General features: G+C 49.7%; 7 protein-coding genes across 7 annotated transcripts; 4 read left to right on the top strand and 3 right to left on the bottom strand.

The window, feature by feature from the left end:
- Positions 1–425: 425 nt before the first annotated feature.
- On the bottom strand, positions 426–1,021 carry EI90DRAFT_2830657 (P-loop containing nucleoside triphosphate hydrolase protein; the record flags this gene model as incomplete). The annotated part of the gene is made up of 2 exons (XM_039053616.1): positions 426–632; positions 686–1,021. Coding segments are annotated over 2 exons (543 nt in total), but the record flags the coding sequence as incomplete, so codon positions are not given.
- A 6,439-nt stretch (positions 1,022–7,460) lies between these two features.
- EI90DRAFT_3035447 (uncharacterized protein) lies at positions 7,461–8,264 on the bottom strand. The gene is given in 5 exon segments (XM_039058618.1): positions 7,461–7,667; positions 7,690–7,695; positions 7,708–7,879; positions 7,906–8,141; positions 8,197–8,264. 2 exon segments carry the CDS (start codon positions 8,014–8,016, stop codon positions 7,730–7,732), a joined length of 261 nt encoding a protein of 86 aa, XP_038921767.1. The 5' UTR covers positions 8,017–8,141; positions 8,197–8,264; the 3' UTR covers positions 7,461–7,667; positions 7,690–7,695; positions 7,708–7,729.
- Positions 8,265–10,104: 1,840 nt separating this feature from the next.
- On the top strand, positions 10,105–11,228 carry EI90DRAFT_3012281 (uncharacterized protein; the record flags this gene model as incomplete). The annotated part of the gene is made up of 5 exons (XM_039056554.1): positions 10,105–10,199; positions 10,295–10,406; positions 10,448–10,538; positions 10,639–10,775; positions 10,932–11,228. 5 exons carry the CDS (start codon positions 10,105–10,107, stop codon positions 11,226–11,228), a joined length of 732 nt encoding a protein of 243 aa, XP_038921766.1.
- Positions 11,229–11,333: 105 nt separating this feature from the next.
- On the bottom strand, positions 11,334–12,382 carry EI90DRAFT_3035441 (uncharacterized protein). Its single transcript, XM_039058617.1, has 2 exons — positions 11,691–12,382; positions 11,334–11,626 (listed from the first exon to the last, which is right to left on the bottom strand). Exons 1-2 carry the CDS (start codon positions 12,016–12,018, stop codon positions 11,340–11,342), a joined length of 615 nt encoding a protein of 204 aa, XP_038921765.1. The 5' UTR covers positions 12,019–12,382; the 3' UTR covers positions 11,334–11,339.
- Positions 12,383–15,005: 2,623 nt separating this feature from the next.
- On the top strand, positions 15,006–15,662 carry EI90DRAFT_3035439 (uncharacterized protein; the record flags this gene model as incomplete). Its single annotated transcript, XM_039058616.1, has 1 exon — positions 15,006–15,662. A coding segment is annotated over exon 1 (199 nt), but the record flags the coding sequence as incomplete, so codon positions are not given.
- On the top strand, positions 15,288–17,270 carry EI90DRAFT_2060002 (uncharacterized protein). Its single transcript, XM_039052497.1, has 6 exons — positions 15,288–15,516; positions 15,587–15,662; positions 15,726–16,499; positions 16,631–16,795; positions 16,864–17,089; positions 17,143–17,270. Exons 1-5 carry the CDS (start codon positions 15,511–15,513, stop codon positions 16,992–16,994), a joined length of 1,152 nt encoding a protein of 383 aa, XP_038921763.1. The 5' UTR covers positions 15,288–15,510; the 3' UTR covers positions 16,995–17,089; positions 17,143–17,270.
- EI90DRAFT_3035433 (uncharacterized protein) lies at positions 17,125–17,997 on the top strand (the record flags this gene model as incomplete). Its single annotated transcript, XM_039058615.1, has 2 exons — positions 17,125–17,314; positions 17,363–17,997. A coding segment is annotated over exon 2 (308 nt), but the record flags the coding sequence as incomplete, so codon positions are not given.
- Between the last annotated feature and the right edge of the window lie 459 nt (positions 17,998–18,456).

Below are 18,456 nucleotides of genomic sequence, written 5' to 3'. Positions count from 1 at the left end.
GGCCATTGAGGTTAGTATTGACATCTAGTTTTTGGTGCAGGTCACTTACTCACTTGTCCACTTGCCACGGCTTCGAAACTATTGTCACCCTCCCACATCCACCCCAACCCATCAACATCTTTCTCAGTGTCATCAATTAGTGCTTCAAGATCAGCCAACGTCAAGTCACCCCACTCTTCCCGCTCCCTCCCAGGGTTGGGAAGTTCTTCCTCCTTGTCATTGACGCCAATTTCATCAGGGCCAATGTCACTAGTAGGCCATACGTCAATCCTCGGTGGCAATGCTGGATCTGGATGATGCAGTTTAAGTAACTGATCATCAAACTCTTGGTTTTCGGTGGGAGCGGCAACATCAACTTGGCTTTCTGTCGGGAGCTTCTTGTGGCGCTTGTCCCTTTGTCTCTGCTCAGCCGCTGCAGGATTGCTCTTCCGCTTCCGGCTCTCTGCTGACCTCAGAGCCCTCTCCTCTCGCTGGCGACGTGTTGGCTCAAAATAGTCTTTTGGCACGAGAAGAACCACGATGGCTGAAATGTCCGGGTTCCGAGCGGCTCTCCCAAAGCGCTGAGTCAACGTGTTCAAGTTATCTGGTGGACCAAACTGAACCAAACGGGTCACATTCGCTAGATCATGGCCCTGTTTGATCTCAATTAGATATACAACACGAGAGATGCAACAATAATTCAAACCAGTCCCAATGATTCTGTGCTCGTAAGTCCAATGAGTTTCCCTTCTTTAAACAAGTTGACTACCTTCAACTTATGTCCATCAGACATCCCAGAATGAACCCACACAACTTTCTGTTGGAGGGATGCACAAACTCGTGACCTCAGGAAGTTGGCACTGCGCTCCGCGTCGCCCCGGGATTCACAGTACACCAGAAATGGGATCGGAGGGGGATCGGATTCTTTTAGGCCAAGTGGGATAAGGAATCCGAGGTCATTACATGAGTCTTTGCTGTATTTCATTTGGTGGACACAGTAATGGAGGTTTGGACGGTCGTTGGAGCGACGCATCCATTTGGTTGTGTTGCCGCCGTAAGTGCTGTAAAAAGGGTCCAAGCCAATTTCTGACAATAATCTCCTGCACATGCAAGCGTCCAATGTGGCAGAAGTTAGATACCATTGGCATCTGTTCCGGAGGTAGGAATAAAGCCAAGCTAAGTTTTTATATGCTGCTCGGAATGAGAGCCACTGGACTGCACAGTGTGCCTCATCCACGATAATCCGGTTAATTTTCTCTATGAACTCATCATTTATCCACAGGGGTCTGAGCAGATTCCCTTGCAGCAAGTCAGGTCCTAGAATGACAAACCGATATTCTCCTTTTCCGATCTCCTGCTTGATAAATAACATAAACATCATCAAGCACTTATTGGTAAGTACATGCCTTAATGGTTTCTTTGTTTATCGTCATTGCTTCCAGTGCTATTGCAGTGAGCCCTAAGTCCTTGGCACATTGTACATGCTGATCTGCCAGTTTTCTCAGTGGTACAATGATGAAAGAAACTCCCCGATTATGTTTTTCAAAGAGGGCTGGGAGGAAAAAGGTGTAGGTTTTCCCTGTCCCTGTTGCTGCTGTTGATACTAAATTCTGCTTTGGCTTGCGAAGCAGAAACTCTGTGATCTCAGCTTGGAACCAGCAAGCACGTCGGTTCCAAGCTACTTCACTTTTAATCCTTATATGTTCAGCGGATGGTGTCCCAGCATTCATTGCGGGCGAGTCTGTTGAAATCTTGGTTTTCTTGGGAGTTATAGTGCGCTGTGGCCAACTCACAATGTGATGTTGAGCTAGCGGCGCTATATTTCCTTTCTTGGTATTCCTGCTACCAAAGTCAGTGCGCCATTGAGGCGACTGCTTATAAAAGCAGTGAACAATTTTTCACTTTCGTCTCCCTCAGTTCAACAACGATTGACTGAGGTGAGACTGCGCTTTTACCACACATTTATCTTGTCACTCATGTACCCTCATGTGCCCTAGCGTAAAACGCTAGGTAATTAGTTCCAATCTAATAAGTTCAACAACGATTGACTGAGCGTAAAACGCTAGCGTAAATCGCTAACATCCTAATAGGTTACGAGCCTAGTTCACTCAGAACTCACCCATGTCGCAGACTACCCCCTCCACTTCTCAGCCAGCCCCTGCCCCCACCACTACAGACAATACCCGTTTCCCCATAACTATTCTAGACGCCGATGGTAAAACTTACTCCAACTGGGCATCAAGGATGCGCGGTGTCTTGAAGATAAACCGGATCTGGGATGTCGTAGAAGATGTGTCAAAAGGCGGCACTGAAAGGCCCCCGGACACTGATCCGACCTTAGCTGACTGGCTCGACAAAGATGAGAGAGCGTTCACCTACTTGAGGTGCTATGTTAGCGACTCCTGCTTGTCCATGATGAGGAACAAACCTACTGCGCATGCTGCCTGGAAAGCCCTCTCTGACCGATTTGTCGGAAAGGACGAACAAGACATGCACATGCTTCACTCTTCCCTCTTCCAATTTCACTTTGACGACTCTAAACCACTGGGTCCCCAATTCCAAGAAGTGGAAGACACGCGCCTCAAGGTCACCTCCTTAGGTCTCGAAATTGGAGACAAAAGCTACCTCTCTGCCCTCATCTCCGCCACCCCCGAATCCTACCACACCATCAAAAGCGTTGCCCTCATGCAAATGAAGAGGAACAACATCGATTCCGAAGGGTATATCGATTACGTCCTTTCGGAAGAGAAACTCCGTAATTCTGACCCAAAGACTATTGCCATGTTTGCTAACTCTGGCAAATCCAAACGCCGCAATGCAGGGAAGTCCAGTGGCTCCAAGTCTGACGCCGCCACCCCTAAATCGGTAGTCCGCTGCACTAACCCTAAATGCGGCAACTTGGGACATACGTTCGAACAATGTTGGTCGGAAGGTGGTGGGTCCGAGGGAAAGAAACCGAGGAGGCAGGGGAAACAAGGTCAGAGCTCAGGCGCTCCGAAAGAATCCGCGAAGACGGCAATAACATTTGTGGATGAGGAGAAAGCCTTGGTAACTGAAACGACGGAGGAAGTAGCAAACACACTCAACTCGCTAAACGCGGGGATTACTCCTGATCATCATGCTCGAACTGAGTGGGTGATTGACTCTGGTGCCACTTCTCACTTGTGTCGCAATCGCGACTGGTTTATATCCTATCGCCCTCTTGATGTCCCTAAAAAGGTCGTTTTGGGAGATAAGGATGTGATTTTAGCGCCGGGGATTGGACAGATAAGAGTAGAGTATGACGTCGGGAACTCACAGGAAACCCTCATAATCCGTAACGTCCTCTACTGCCCCAAAATTGCACACAACCTCCTTTCCGTTCTCCAACTAAACCAATCGGGTGCAGGTGCAGACTTCTGGGACCAAAAATGTCGAATTTTCGACTCCTCCAAGAAACTTGTCACCGTCGTGCCTGTGGAAAAGGGCCTCTACCGATGGCCAGTGAGAATCCCCTCCTTATCCACAGCCTTCATCACTTACCCCTATACCAACAACGCTAACGTCGCACGCACCATCACCGCTACTGCATCCCTCGACATCTGGCATGCCCGATTGGGGCACATCGCAAAAGATTCGATCTTGAGGATGATGCGGAGTGGAATGGTTAAGGGAATGGATGTTATAGGAGCAAACGACGCTGATCGATCAACTTACTGTCCCGAATGCGAAGCCGCATCTCATCACCGAAACCCCATTCCTTCCGAAACACAAACCCGCTCCGACCAAGTACTTGGTCGTGTATTCTCTGATGTTTGCGAACTGCAAACAGTATCGAGTGAAGGCTACAAATACTTCATTACTTTCGTCGATGACTTCAGTCGGTACCTCACCGTATATCCAATGAAGAACAAATCCGACGCACTCGATAAGTTCAAAGAATTCCTTGCGGAAGCCGAACGTCAAACTGGGAATAAGTTAAAGATTCTCAGGACAGATGGCGGCGGCGAGTACTTCTCTTCCGATTTCTCCAACTATCTCAAATCCCTCGGCATCCTTCACGAAAAGACCAACCCTCGAACGCCTCAGGAAAACGGTGTAGCGGAAAGAGTCAACAGAACCCTTGTGTCAATGAGTGTCGCGATGCTGAAAAGCGTCGAATCCAAAATTGGACGTACCTCTTGGCCATACGCTATCCAACATGCCACGTTCGTAAAGAACGTTTCTCCTCATGCGGCGCTCCCCAACGACATCTCCCCCCACGAAAGGTACACAGGCAACAAGCCAAATGTATCGATGCTACGTACCTTCGGGTGCAATGCAACCCTCCATATCCATCACGACCTCCGACGCAAACTTGACGATCGCTCTAAACCCGGCATCCACCTTGGATTAGCTCGGGGCAAGAAGGCATTTCTTATTTGGGATCCAAAGGCTCGAAAGTTGCACGAGTCGAGAGATGTCCATTTCTTCGAGAGCGACGAGGAGAACTCGGAACGCGTAACGATCGAGGTCGAGTCTCACAACTCCCCGACACACGTAATCGTTCCAGCAGATGAAGATGGAGAGTCGGGAGAAAGAGATGATGATGATGGAGGAGATCTAGAAGAAGGAGAGGAAGATAATGGAGGGACGTCGGAAGTAGGAGAAGCAGAGAATGAAAACTCACCCCCGCTCCAACTTGAACCTGTAGTCCAGGACTCCCTACCCCGCCGCTCAACCAGAATCCGCCACGCGCCCATTCCAGACGACGACCCCCGATATGAGAGATCTTCTTATAATCGGACTCAACCTTCCACTGATTCAGTGAATGTCGCTTGGGCGATGACGGCGAGCATCAAAATACCACGAACGTACAGCGAGGCGATGGATCGTCCTGACGCGGACTCATGGTTAGGGGCGTGTACCGACGAATTAAATGCGCTAAAGGAAACAGGTACTTACCTTCCTGTGCGCAGAGATGAAGTCGATCCCCACAACGTCGTCGGGAGTAAGTGGGTGTTTGCTTTGAAGAAAGGGGCCGATGGTGAAATAGAGCGGTATAAGGCGAGAATAGTGGCGAAGGGATTTAGCCAAATCTACGCGGTAGACTATGAGGAGACGTTCGCACCTGTGGTCAAATGGTCGTCGATCCGAATCCTCCTCGCGTTAGGTGCCCGTCTCGATCTTGAAATACATCAAATGGATGTGAAGACCGCGTTCCTCAACGGGGAATTGGAGCATGAGATTTTTATGCAGCCGCCTCCTGGCTCAGCAGACTATGGGAGGAGAGACATCGTATGGAAATTGGAGAAGAGTCTGTACGGCCTTAAACAGGCCTCTCGAGCGTGGTACAAGAAAGCCAAAGTCGAACTGAACAAACTCGGCTTCTCCCGCTCGAATTCAGATCACGCCGTTTTCATTCTTTCCCAACGCGCTCATTTTTGCATCGTCGCTCTTTATGTCGATGACTTAATGATCCTTTCCAACCACCTTCCCCTTCTTCGAAAGAAGAAGAGGCAGCTAATGTCCACATTTAAGATGAAGGACTTGGGGGAAATTCATTGGTTCCTTGGACTGGAAATCATGCGCGAGCGCCAAAGGCGCTTAATTTTTGTCTCTCAATCTTGCTACATATCCGAGGTTGTCGATCGCTTTGGATTTAGCACCTCTCGTACAGTCTCGACTCCTATGATGCCGAATCTCAAACTCACTCGCCACGAAAGCTCTGACCCTGACATCAACGCTCGCGAATACCAATCCCGAATTGGTTCGGTAATGTACGCGATGCTAGGAACTCGACCAGACATCAGCTTCGCCATCACCATACTCAGCCAATATTCTTCCAATCCAGGAGAAGGGCATTGGGCCGCTATCAATCGTCTACTACGCTACCTCAATGCTACGAAACATTTCAAATTGGTCTACGACGGTAATTCGAAGTCTAGCGACAAGACTGGCTATTCCGATTCGGATTGGGCTGGAGATCCGAGAGATTCTCGATCTATTTCTGGATTCGTTTTTACCATGGCCGGAGCAGCGGTAAGCTGGAGTTCAAAGAAACAGACGTCGGTGGCGCTCTCGAGTACCGAAGGCGAGTATATGGCTGTTACCCATGCAACTAAAGAAGCGCTCTGGATTCAACAGTTTCTACGCGACCTTAACTTCCCTCCTTCCGACCCAACCACCCTCCTTGTCGACAATCAAGGCGCTATCGCGCTTGCCACCAATCCCGCATTTCACACACGAACGAAACATATTGGCGTCCGACATCACTTTATTCGCGATCAAGTAGAAGATCACACGATTTCTTTACAATACATCCCTACCGATGATCAAGTAGCCGACGTATTGACGAAGGCTCTCGCGTATGCCAAACATTCGAAGTTCAGAACAGCGATGGGACTGTGTGAGTAGCCACATCGAGTGGGTGTGTTGAAATCTTGGTTTTCTTGGGAGTTATAGTGCGCTGTGGCCAACTCACAATGTGATGTTGAGCTAGCGGCGCTATATTTCCTTTCTTGGTATTCCTGCTACCAAAGTCAGTGCGCCATTGAGGCGACTGCTTATAAAAGCAGTGAACAATTTTTCACTTTCGTCTCCCTCAGTTCAACAACGATTGACTGAGGTGAGACTGCGCTTTTACCACACATTTATCTTGTCACTCATGTACCCTCATGTGCCCTAGCGTAAAACGCTAGGTAATTAGTTCCAATCTAATAAGTTCAACAACGATTGACTGAGCATAAAACGCTAGCGTAAATCGCTAACATCCTAATAGAGTCCATGGTGTGGAAGATGGTGAAGGAGTAGGGGGGGGGGGGGTTCGGCGCTTCTAAGAGATTCCTTTTTGAGATCCAAGAGTTGTTTCGGGTTTTGCCGGAGAGCATCGCCACTGCCATAGTGTGCCAGTCGTCGTAGCGAAGTGTCGCGGTGCTGGTTTTCGGAGTAGATGATCGGAGATGAATGCTTTAACCCCGTTACATGTGACTTGTTATTTGTATTGACAATATTATTTATTGATTAATGCGGTGCGGATTTGTCCAGAGAACGTGACTTAGAACGTGACTTTTGAATCGTAATACAAAGGAGACTTCATTATTTTCTAACATTTTGCGCGTCCACGGAGCGGAGACGGCTGGGTTCGAGTCTGGGTCAGAGTCAGTTTCCTAAAACGTTAATCACTCTCCACGACGGTCCCAAATACTTTCAGCGACAAAGGCGCCGATAGAAAAAATACAATCTCATGATCAGATATCCCCGCAGTTTGACGCCGATATGCCGACAATGAAAACGGGTTTCCTCATCCTGTGACCGTAAGGCGACCAGGCATCACAAACAATCACCATGTTCCCTAGCTCCTGTTGATATGGCATTCCGATGCCCTTCGTGCCGATGGTTGGCTAGTCAACAATATGTTGCCACCATAAGAACAAAGCTAAAGGTGTTAGTGCTTTGTCCCTTTGTGCTACTCAGAGATGTATATAAGCACGATGTGTGAGCTGAGAACAGCTCCTGCGCTCCCACGAACTCATAACCGAGATCCTATGGATACGCACTCCCGCGCTTTTGTTACGAACACCTCGCCCCAAAACACCTTCTCACTTCAGGTAAGTGCGGCGTATGCCGACCTGCAGTGACGCACTATAAAATGAAATCATTATCATCCTCATCATCAATCACCATGTTATTGGACGAGCAAGTAATCTTGTTAGGCTGAAGTGGTTAAGGTATTCATCAATACATTCATTGCGGATTTTTTGAGTTGACACCTGTCTGGAGACAACAATCATTAAAAGGGCAGCACAATACATGTCGTAATCAAGAAAACTACACGGATCGGGTGGTATGGAATATTTAATCGATCCACGATAGCGAGAATCCTGCTAGGTCTTTGCCCGAAAGAATCCCAATTCCACTGCACAAGTTGGGGCAACGGGGGCTGCTAGAGGTGCCAATGCGGGCCACGGATATCTTGACCCAGCGGGGAAAATGCTGGAGCCCCGATGAAGCTATCTGGAAGGCAAGATGGATATTCCCTGACATGGTTTCTCCAAAACTGAACTCTGCGTTCATCATCAACGATAAACAGAAGGCCAGTTAGGCCAGGCGGCTGTATTCGGTTAAGAAGACTGGTAATCCTCAATATGAGATCGTATTCAGGGGTGGGTGCAACTGAATGGGGCTCGGTTTGCAACGACGATGTGAGTGCCTGAGGTGAAGGGAGAGAGGTGTTCAAATATGGTAATTTGCTGTCAGAGAGTGATTGGTTCACATAGTTATTGGGGCGAGCGGAGTCCGTCAACCCAGTACCCGCAGGCACAGAGTCGTAAAATTTGAACAGTTGTTCACTCTCGCCAATCAACAACCCCCGGTGGACGCCGGCAAGGTGCTCGTCCTCCGCGGCATTAATTATGGACTTGGGACGGGGATCAAATGTGAGTGATCGAGAACCTGCTGATCCCGGAAAGGGAGGTACGGAGTTATGAGCATTCGTGGTAAACTGTTCTTGTGGGTTTCCTAAAGGAGGAAAACTTATAGGAGAAGACGGGACCATACGATCGCTCCGTTGATGATGAAAACCAGATGGCTCCGCGGCTTCGGCTTCACGAGCGATTATACGGGCCTGAGGTCCATCCTCACGGAAAGTGACTAGAGATGGAGAGGCGTCTGTGAAGGGTTCGTTTCCCGAAAGCGGGCAAGATATGCTCTGAGTGAAAAACGTAAAATGGGGATGGGGATGTAGTGGAGGCATTCTAAGACCCCGCAGCACCTCAGGCTCATCCAAGGAGTCGCTGGATTCGTTCACATGTTCGTCTCGTTTCTCTGGATCTAACTGACTGGCCGGTACAAGTGAGCCGCCATGGGAAAACGGTTTGATTCCTGGACCACATGCAGAGACATGGCCTGAGCTTCGGGGATGTGGGTGGGGGATGCTGTGAGCGGCGGACGTGGGGTGGTGAGGGAGAGGCAGCAGAGGCACTTCGGAGCCTTGTACTGCAAAATGGTTCTGCTCATCTGGAGGGTCGCTGGTTTCATTCACAGGCTCGTCTTGGGGCTTGTCTCGCTCCAGGTCGGATCCAGCGGTCCACAACAGGGTTTCCTCTTTTCGGCCTTGACGGTGAACCTTTGGCATGTGGTGCAGCAACTCGGGCACTTCATCCCCATAATAGTGCGCCAATGACAAGTGCCCGACTGTTACACCGGAATTTTTCTTTCCGAATTTGTCCGACAGCGACAGATAGATAACGCATACCTTTCGAGCTCTGCGAACGTCTTCCTGCCAACCAAGATCCGATTTCTTTCTTACAGGCCTCAAGCTTAGCATGATCCTACGCCGGAAACAGATGGTGCTTATCCCGTCAACTTAATCAAAATGAGATGGGGAGGGGCTTGATACCTTCATCCAAACCGGGCGTTTCTCTGCATATCCCAAGCACTCGACACCAAGGCGACTACAAGCCTCACAGAATCCCTCAGGGTCCTTCAGTTCAGTGCATTTCTGGGGCGTACTGAGTGTGTGGAATGTGGAATACAGAATGCAGAACATTAGACTGCGCACCTTACGCCGAATGCGGCAAGTGAGGCAGCCGTTTCTGGACCTGGAGGTTTTCTCCCCTCCATTTTTTTCGTAAGGCACATGACGAGGGACCGTCGACAAAGTAGGGGGGGGCGAGGGCACGCGGGGCATGAGGGGCTCTTGTGAGGGGGGATGGGAGGTGGCGAAATGTCCCGTTATTATAGCGTTTCAATACAATTCAAATCAGCGCTTGCCCCGTTATTATTATTATTATAACGTTTCAATAAAATCCAAATCAGCGCTGATCTAAACTAAACGGCCCTCGCTTGTTGTCACAAGCGCGCGCTGAAATCAATGTGCAGGAGCCACTCGGAAGAGGGCTCCGGGAAGATGTCCTGTCACCATACCCTTTCAATGCAATTCAGATTGGCAATGATCCAGGCTGGGTGACCTTTGCTTGTTACTGTAAGCACGCTTCAAAACATCATCAACAAATCCAGCGAAACGTGTGTTCTCGGGCATGGGCACCGGATAACGAAGCAAAGAACGATATGAGCACAGTGCACGGTGCGAGAGGCCATAAATTGTTGAAAGATGCCTCAATAGTGTGCAGGAGGCAGGAGGGGTGCCTCGAAGAACAGCGGACCATGTGTTCGAATGCAAATAAGTTTCCTCGATGTAGACGTGCCAGACGCATGACACCGCATCTCGACCGACAATTCCAGAACAAGCCTATCAACGGGTAGGGGCTGCTCCTGAATCGCAATATGTGATCAGGCAATACAACCAGGTTAGGTGCTGAGCACCGGCTAAGAGTCTCCCACAGTGTCACAATAGCTGTATCATTGTCACGGCCCAATCGGCAGAACGTGATGGAGCCCACGCTCAAGCTGAGTCTCCAAACACCGCGGTGGTGAACTTATCAAATCACAGGTTCGACGAGAAAAAAGTGTGTTGAATGGAAGCAGAAATCATTGCGCCTTGATCCAGTTTTGGACAGGTCCATATTGGGTTCCGTCACAGAGCTATTCGGGAGTGCCAGGATTGCGGCTAGACACAGATCCGATGGAGCACTCGAGCTGTATTGATGTATGTCGAACGCGCTTTGGCGTGCCTCAATTGGCTACGGCAAGACCCGCACAGCTTTTTTGAATTGAACTTGTCGACTCTGTATTCAATAGATTGCGAAATGATACGACCAGAGAACACACTCGAAAAAAGTGATGGACCGCATCATCCAGATACAAAGAATGCCAAGAAAAAAAACCGCAAAATCAAGCGTAAAAAGTTGAACAAAGGGCAGAACGACTCGAAGACAGTAAATACATATTAGATATAACGTACACTACGGCAGCCAAAGGCCGGATGATTGCACGTACTACAGCAGCATAACCGACTGTAAGATGCGAAATGCTCCGCTTTGGATATCCTCCTTAAGAGAGAGTAGCGGCGGCACTACATTTTCTTAATATAGTGTCGGCAAGATTTCAGGAGTGAAGGGGTTGGTTACCGGAGGCTACGCATGGTATGGATACTTCACCTGGTTGAAAGTGACCCGGAAGAAGTCCCTGGGAATGACAAGAGAATAACCGTGACGGTCCGAAACACCGTGGCACAGGCAGCCGACAAGTTAAACACAATCAAAGGAACGTCCCACGCCATACCAGTCAAAATCAAACTGTTTCTACATGCAGACAATCAACGCCAAGCGTCAAGCGACCAACCGTATGAGGTTATTAAGATGTCTGTCGCACCTAGGTCTAATGGATAACCTGCAATGAAAGGAGAGGGTGAGGTAGCTTCGTGGCATCGAAATAAAGTGGCGAAGGTTAGACGAAGGGGCTTTGTTGATCACCAGCCCCACCACATACAATGTCACGGCCTAATTCAGCGGGAAGATGGGGGGATCTAGTTGCTGAGTTGGTGCTTGATCCCCCCCGACGTGGTCCAGGCTCCCGGGCACCGTGGCCTCGATAAGAAAAGGGTTGATTGTGATTCCGTCACAGAACTGCATATTCACTCGCATCGGGCTCAAAGGACGTTCGGGCACACTCACTGGAACATAGGGCAGGTCCCAAAGACCAGGAAGAAAACTTGGACGCCGCTCCAAGTTTCCCAAAGTGGTCTGTGGGGGCGGCGGGACTGGTATAGAACCGTCGTCAAACCGATCTAACGCCCGTAACCGGATCGAGTTAGTCATGATCGAAGTGCCTGACTCAGCGTGGAGGCGTACCTGCGTGTGATATCAAAGGCGCTACCCCTTTGGTACTTTGGGGTCCCATAGACAGTGCTGGTGGAGAAGAGAACATGGATTGGACAATGCTGCTCTCTCCGTCTTCGTGAACATGAGATACCGTACGAGCTGAAGCTGGTTGGCCGAGGTGGGGGCCTGATGGAGTGGGAAATTCCTCGGCCCCCGAAGACCCTGCGATAGGCGCGGCAACGGCAGCTCCTCCCGAGGGCCAGATCAAATAGGAGAGGTCCAGCATCTGACCCTCAGCACGGTCCCTGCCCGCCCTGCTCCGCATCTGCGTCGTCCAGTCTTTGATTGTTTTTTTCATTTCCTTTGCCTTGTCGCCTTTCTCCTGTGGAATCACCCTGCGTAGTCAGAGAATCGAATAAAGAGTAATGACCAAAACCGCCTCTTGCCTTCATACTCGGAGGGCGAGCTTGTTCATAGCCAAGGGGACAAATGATGCTCAGCCGCGAGCAATGACTGCAAGGACTACGGATATTTGAGGCACGACATTCCTGTTCATGAGGAGGGTGTATGTAAGATGGTTCCAAAATGACAGTGAGAAGCTTTGAACCTTCCGTCTCAACCTGCACAGCCAGCACCCATTCCTTGTCCTCCTCTTCTCATCGCCGTTCATGGACGTGTCGTTGGCTTCAGAGTACGAGAAAGCGCAAAGCGGATTGTTGGCGAAGTGGAAGGATGGAGACGAGGACTTTGTTGGAGTGGAGCTGTGAAATCCAAAAGTGATTCTTATATATATATATATGGCTATTACGCGCGCGGGGGTGGAATTGAGGGAATTATACCCTAACGTACAAGAATAGGCAGCTCGTGACGACAATGGAATAGGCGAGGAAAACGAAAGATGGCCGTCTTCAAGGATGAGGTGGGGTAATACCCCGCCGAGGATGCTAGTGAGATGTCAGCAGCATCCTTTTTAAAAAGGCTTTCTACTGTGCGGCTGAAGTCCAAATTCCGTTTCCGATTTCCGATTTCCGATTTCCGCAACCGCATTTGCACTTGCACAGTGGAGGGGGGGGGTTGCTGCTGATTCATTTATGGGACTACTTTCAAGTTCGAAATGCTGCACGTTAGGTGAGCACCCAACTCTGTTTCTATCGGCCGAGTCCTTTTATGTGAAACCAAGAGGGTGGCCCTGTCTTCTGCACAAGTACACAGCCAGGGGGCTGTGCCGTGCCACATAGGGGTAAACCGCGAAACGCATATTTTACATATTGGGCAGTCATGGAAGCTGCAAGTCCCGCTCCTCAGTGGATGAGGACATGCGAATAAGAGTTGCTGCAATTTCGCTGGGCAATATATTGGGAATGTTAGAGAAAAGAGTCAATGGTCGTATACAACGGGCATCCCGAACGCCAGTGCAACACATGTGCGGCGGTCTACGACGGCTGGATAATGCTCTTACAAGTAGGGTCGGACTCAGCTGTCAAGAAGTAGAGCCGATCAGAACTGCGTGATATACTGCCGGCCGGCGCTTATTAATCCACTTCCGCATCGGAATTGTTTAGTAAGAGGAGCTCCCAGCTGAATCTTGAACTAACCGCCCTCCAAATGCATCAGTCGAAATGGAAATAGTACACTTCCGGGCACTTCATCATCACCAAGGAGTCATTCCTCCAGGGATCTTAAGCCCCGTGAACCAACGAATGCTGAGCATTGTTGAGTCCGAACAAGGATCAAGTCCTCGCCAGAGTCACTTGTTTTATGTGGAAGGTCCAGTGGTGGTTGTGAACACAGTCAAGCGAGAGGCAGATGTTCCCTTTCTACTAGGCTAAGCGCAGAATTGCCAGAAGTTCATTGGGACCCCCTTTCTTTTTGGGGTGTTGAGATTGGAAGAACTGCCAACTTTAGGAATACATAACAATATAACAATAAATTCGGACAACTCCGTGAACCTGCAACATCCTGACATCTCACGTGTCATGGCTGCTTCAACCTTTCTTAAAAATCAGGAAACGTTCTGATCGAGCATGCATTACTCGGGACAATCAATGATATCTGTGCTCCCTCCGGCAAAAGAAAGCGGAGACTTTCCTAAACCAGGAGCTCTCTATGGGAACCACCATATCGTAAACTCTTTAATTGGTGCGTGGGCGCAAGCACCAGCACCCCTATCATTCCAGCGCGTGCATTTCACTCCCTGTCGTGGCCGTGCTTCTCAGCTAGTTTGGACAGGCTGTGCAGACCCGGTGCGATTTCACTTTTCCTCACTGGGGAAATCCACCGGCTCTGGAGCGGATATGGGGCAGTAGGATAGAGGCAGATTCGGTCATCTCCATTGATCAACGTTGATTCGGGCGGGGGCCAACAATGACAGCATCATACCTGAGTTGCCTCCATAAGCGCTAGCGTTGCCTTGGTGGAAATTTATCCACAGGGCCGGACATATCAGTCATGAGGCCCAAGTGGCACGAAAAGGGTGAGGCATACGCGCGGCTTGCTTTTCCCTGTGAGAGATTTTGGGGTGACCGTTGAATTTAGATAAGCGCCCAGAAGCGAGTTCTAGAAGCGCCCAACATGTGGGCTGATTCGCACTGAAAGCTTGGATATCAGCCGCTTCAGATGCCTTTTATGAAACAATTGTTGGAGTATCATTTCCCAAAACACCACTTTCCATATTAAGGTGATCCAGGCTCCATGCAAGCGCGCGTCGATAGCGAAGCGACTAAATTCTTCCCCATTTGATGCGCTGCTTTCACCGTAAACAGCACGGTTTGGATTCACAGGTTTCCTTGTGATTCGTCCACTTTGGGGCATGGTGACCAGGAGTCTATAACAATAATAATTGCACTCACTATTTTGGAGCGCTTAGCCGTAGCTTCGCTGCAACGATTTGAAGATGCGCTGATATTGCCAATGCACCGGATCCACCTTTTGTGGAAGGATCAAGTTGCCAAAAGGAGAAATGCGCGGAATCAAACGTGTGTGCGCGCGCCTACCTAAGTAATATCTGTATGCGGACAAAGGTCAACACGAGGCCAAAGTGTTTCTCAGGGCTTTTGCAGAAAATGATACACGAGCGCGCGTCTTGCTTCCACAATACTAGCTACTAAGGATGTGAACGGGAGCTTGAGGCCCGTTGCCCCCGCCGCACATAAAGTGGCAGGTAGATAGATTACCACACTCCCTGAGGGATATTTAAGTTCATCCGAAAGCTTTACCACTGTTGGCATTGAAAGAAGGGGGTTCGAGTTATCCAAAGTTGGAGAGCTGGCAACACAAAAAGCACGTAAGACATCATATTGCGCGCTCGATTCAGAAACCTGCCTAGTTGCCGCTTTCCCCAACGGTTCGGACTTTGGTGTATCTTTGTATACGCTTGACACGGATACTGGGGCGCCAGTCCTCATGCGAAGACAGGGGAGATGATCCGTCCATATTATTGATTTCAGCGCGCGCTTATGACCAAGCGAGGGGCGTTTAGCTTAGATCAGCGCTAATTTGAATTGTATTGAAACGCTATAATAACGGCCATCTTCCCATCTTCCATTTCCCCCTTTCAAGTCCGCCCCATGTCTCGCGTGTCTGTGTCCCCCACTGACTTGCCAATGGTCCCTCGTCATACACCTTATGAGAAAAAAGAAAGAGAGAAAATGTCCAGGTCGAGGAACGGGTGCCTCACCTGCCGCATCCGGCGCAAGGTGCGTAGCATAATGTTCCGCAGTTCCGCATTCCGCACACTGAATCGGTATATGTCCAGAAATGCACTGAACTGAAAGATGCCGAGGGGTCCTGTGAAGCTTGTAGCCGTCTTAGTATTGAGTGTTTGGGGTATGCAGAGAAGCGCCCGGCTTGGATGAAGGTATCAAGGCCCCTATGTCTCACTTTCGATAAAGCTGATAGGACGAGCACAAACCAAATTTCGGACGTAGGATCATACTAAGCTTGAGGCCTGCAAGAAGGAGATCAGATGTTGGTTAGCAGAAAGAGGTTCACAGCGCCCGAAAGGTAAGCGCCGTCATCGATCACCATCGGACAATTTCGGAGAGCTGAAAAATCCCGGTGTAACAGGTGGACGCTTATCACTAGCACAGTATTATGGAGATGAAGTGCCCGAGCCGCTGCAGATTGTACCCCACACGTCAAAGCCTAAGAATCCTGCTTCCAGTGTCCGTCGTCAAAACCGGAAAGAGGAAGCTTTTGCATGGGCCAGTCAATCAGACTCTGAGAGAGATGAGCTTCAAGATGAGCCTATGAATGAAACTAGTGGCTCCCCAGATGAGCAGCGTCATTCTGCAGCACAGGGCCCGGGAGTGCCCCCTCTACCTGTTCCTCATCACCACCTCTCGTCTTCCGCTCACAGCATGTCTCGCCCGCTTTCGGGAAGCTCAGGCCATGTCTCCGCGTCTCGTTCGACAATAAAAGCGGATCCCAGCCCAGCGGCTTACCAGCAGTCCTTCCTCCGTGGTGGTGGTGGTTCCGAGGACCTCAATGATGAACTCGAGAGCGAATCAGATGCGGATCCTGAAGCCAAGGCTCGCCCTAACCGGAATAGTTTGGATCGAGTGGCTCCAAATTCTAGGCAGAACAGTAATGGAGGTGCTATCGTGGATGTTGGCGGAACCACCTCAACTTTCAAAGTCTCCCTGGCTCCGGCCAACCCATCTGCTAACGAGGCTCCTTCACTGAGCGATATTCGTAAGTATGATGACTTCACCGACCGAACCCTTGCTGCATGGGGGACAAACGCCGCCCCGAACGAGCGCCGATTCACGCAACCGGAGTATGCTCGAGAGCTCTATCAGACTGTGTGGGGGAATAAAAGCGTTCAATCTGTCACAAGACGTAAGATAGGGAAAAGCATCTTGAAGCAGTTGTGACAGATGGATTTACTTTCCTTTTTTCATCCAATTTCTCCTTCACAACCCCTCTGATTGGCCATCGCCTCGCTCGTCTGCTTTTCTTTCGTGCAATAGATTTGCTTTCACTCGAATGTTTCAAGAAGCGAGAACCTGGTGTCAAGATCGACAAGGCAGAGAGGCGAAGACGCGAGAACGAATTGTCACTTGCAAAGCAACTGTTGCAGCAGAGTCTTGACTTTGAAAAGCATCATGATGGCCATGGATTGGCAGCTATTTTTGGTACATACGCTCTTTGGCAGGTTTATCCGAGTCAATCTGACGACATAACGTCTGCTGTGTCTGTTCAGGGATTACCTGCGTTCTTAATCGAGGTGGCACGGGTGATTGGAAGTCGTTTCTTGATATGGCATGTGCTTGGCTCGAAAGCGAGGCCATTTCCATACTTCAAGGTTCGTCTTCGAAATTGCCCCACACCTGAAGGGCGGTGCCAAGTCAGCCCCCTGAAGGTGCGAAGGCGAATCTAACGCCCGCTGCGTCGATCCTCCTTGGGGACCTTGTGTTGCAGCCCTTCAGGTGCGTCTGGGTGATGTTGACTTATCAATTTATACAGGTTCAACCAAACTTAGCCATGCCACGGCGTTCTTGGCGGAAGTAACAATGTGGATCGATATTATGTCGTCTCCTAGCATTCAGCGTTCTCCAAAACTACAACGTTTTTATCCTAGATTTCTGACTAACGACGCTAGCCAAGACAATCATGGGATTTACCTCTCTAAAGTGATGGGGTGCGATAATCAGGTGAGTTTTTCTTGACACAATATCATTGCTGTCACTCAGAAATGTCAGATACTCTTGGGAATCGCCGAGACCTCTGCGCTCGCAGGCTGGAAGGAGGACCAATTGTCGAAGGGATGTTTGGACGTCCAACGGCTGTGTGACGGAGGACGTCGCATTGAGTCGACTTTCCTTTCGTTGCCGATGTTGGTCGAACAAGCCCCTAGAGTTGTTCATCCTCCTGCTCAAAATGAGACCAACACCACTGGCCAGGCAACTGCCCCTCCTACCAACGCTGCTGCTGTTTCTTCAAGTGCAACTTCACCTAATGCAACACCTGAATCTCCCGCCGGCGCCGCCCCTTCATCACCAAAAAGCGCTCTCGCCACGAACGGACCAACTGACGTACCCCCCCTCCCGTCATTACGAATCAGCCGCCACCACTCGCACTTGCCCTGTTTCATGCCGCGAGGGTGTATTTGCACACGGTTGTTTCTGGATCATTCCCGGATATCCCTGTCATTGCTGCTGCTACGGTGGAAGGAATTCAGTGCTTGAAACACGCCAATGCTGGGGATTTCGACAGAAGCGTAGCGTTTTCGATCTGTGTGCTTGGCAGCATGGCCAGGACGGTTGATCAGAAGAACTTCCTTATAGACAAGTTCGGTCAGCTCATCGAAGGGGATCGTCTAGGCAATGTAGTGCAAGTAAGCACCGAAAGATACCCCCTAGGAATGAATTCGATTTATGTTTTCGCACATTGTGCAGGTAATGCGACTTGTCCAAGAAGTGTGGTCAAGGAGAGAACGAGCGAATCGGCGGACGTCTATTGATTGGTGGAACGTGGCTTTAGAAGTAGGTGGGCTTGTCTTGCTAGCTTGATGCGTTTCAGGATAAGTATTATTTGGGATTCTTTGTTGGATCGTTCATTTGGCTGTACTGGCTGGCGTATGTAACCTCTAATTGTACTACTTCGTTTCCTTGAAACCGATTTTGAATCGATCTCGTTCGGATGGGCCCATTCTGCTGGCAAAGATGCTGATCTGGAGGCGCACGTCTTGCGCGCCTAAGTGACACCGCCAACTTTTTTGGATCATCATTACCACCATCACGTCCAACTGATGCACTTCATGCCATTCTTCACACTGAATAAAAGGAAAGAAAAC

The sequence above is a fragment of the Cantharellus anzutake genome (genome assembly GCF_015039405.1).
Source record: "Cantharellus anzutake strain C23 chromosome Unknown EI90scaffold_5, whole genome shotgun sequence".
Classification (NCBI taxonomy): Eukaryota; Fungi; Basidiomycota; class Agaricomycetes; order Cantharellales; family Hydnaceae; genus Cantharellus; species Cantharellus anzutake.
The sequence above is the reverse complement of the archived record's forward strand: the minus strand, read 5'-3'. Positions and strand labels throughout refer to the sequence as shown.

Excerpts from the sequence above, each read along its gene's own strand:
- EI90DRAFT_3035441 (XM_039058617.1), bottom strand. The coding sequence starts at position 12,018 with ATGAAAAAAACAATCAAAGACTGGACGACGCAGATGCGGAGCAGGGCG. Across the intron at positions 11,627-11,690 it reads GCCTTTGATATCACACGCAG|ATCGGTTTGACGACGGTTCT; the intron begins GTACGCCTCCAC and ends TACGGGCGTTAG.
- EI90DRAFT_2060002 (XM_039052497.1), top strand. Across the intron at positions 15,663-15,725 it reads AGGTTCACAGCGCCCGAAAG|GTGGACGCTTATCACTAGCA; the intron begins GTAAGCGCCGTC and ends CCGGTGTAACAG. Across the intron at positions 16,796-16,863 it reads TGGATTGGCAGCTATTTTTG|GGATTACCTGCGTTCTTAAT; the intron begins GTACATACGCTC and ends GTGTCTGTTCAG.
- EI90DRAFT_3035447 (XM_039058618.1), bottom strand. The coding sequence starts at position 8,016 with ATGATGAACGCAGAGTTCAGTTTTGGAGAAACCATGTCAGGGAATATC. Across the intron at positions 7,880-7,905 it reads CCCGCTGGGTCAAGATATCC|CCCCCGTTGCCCCAACTTGT; the intron begins GTGGCCCGCATT and ends CACCTCTAGCAG.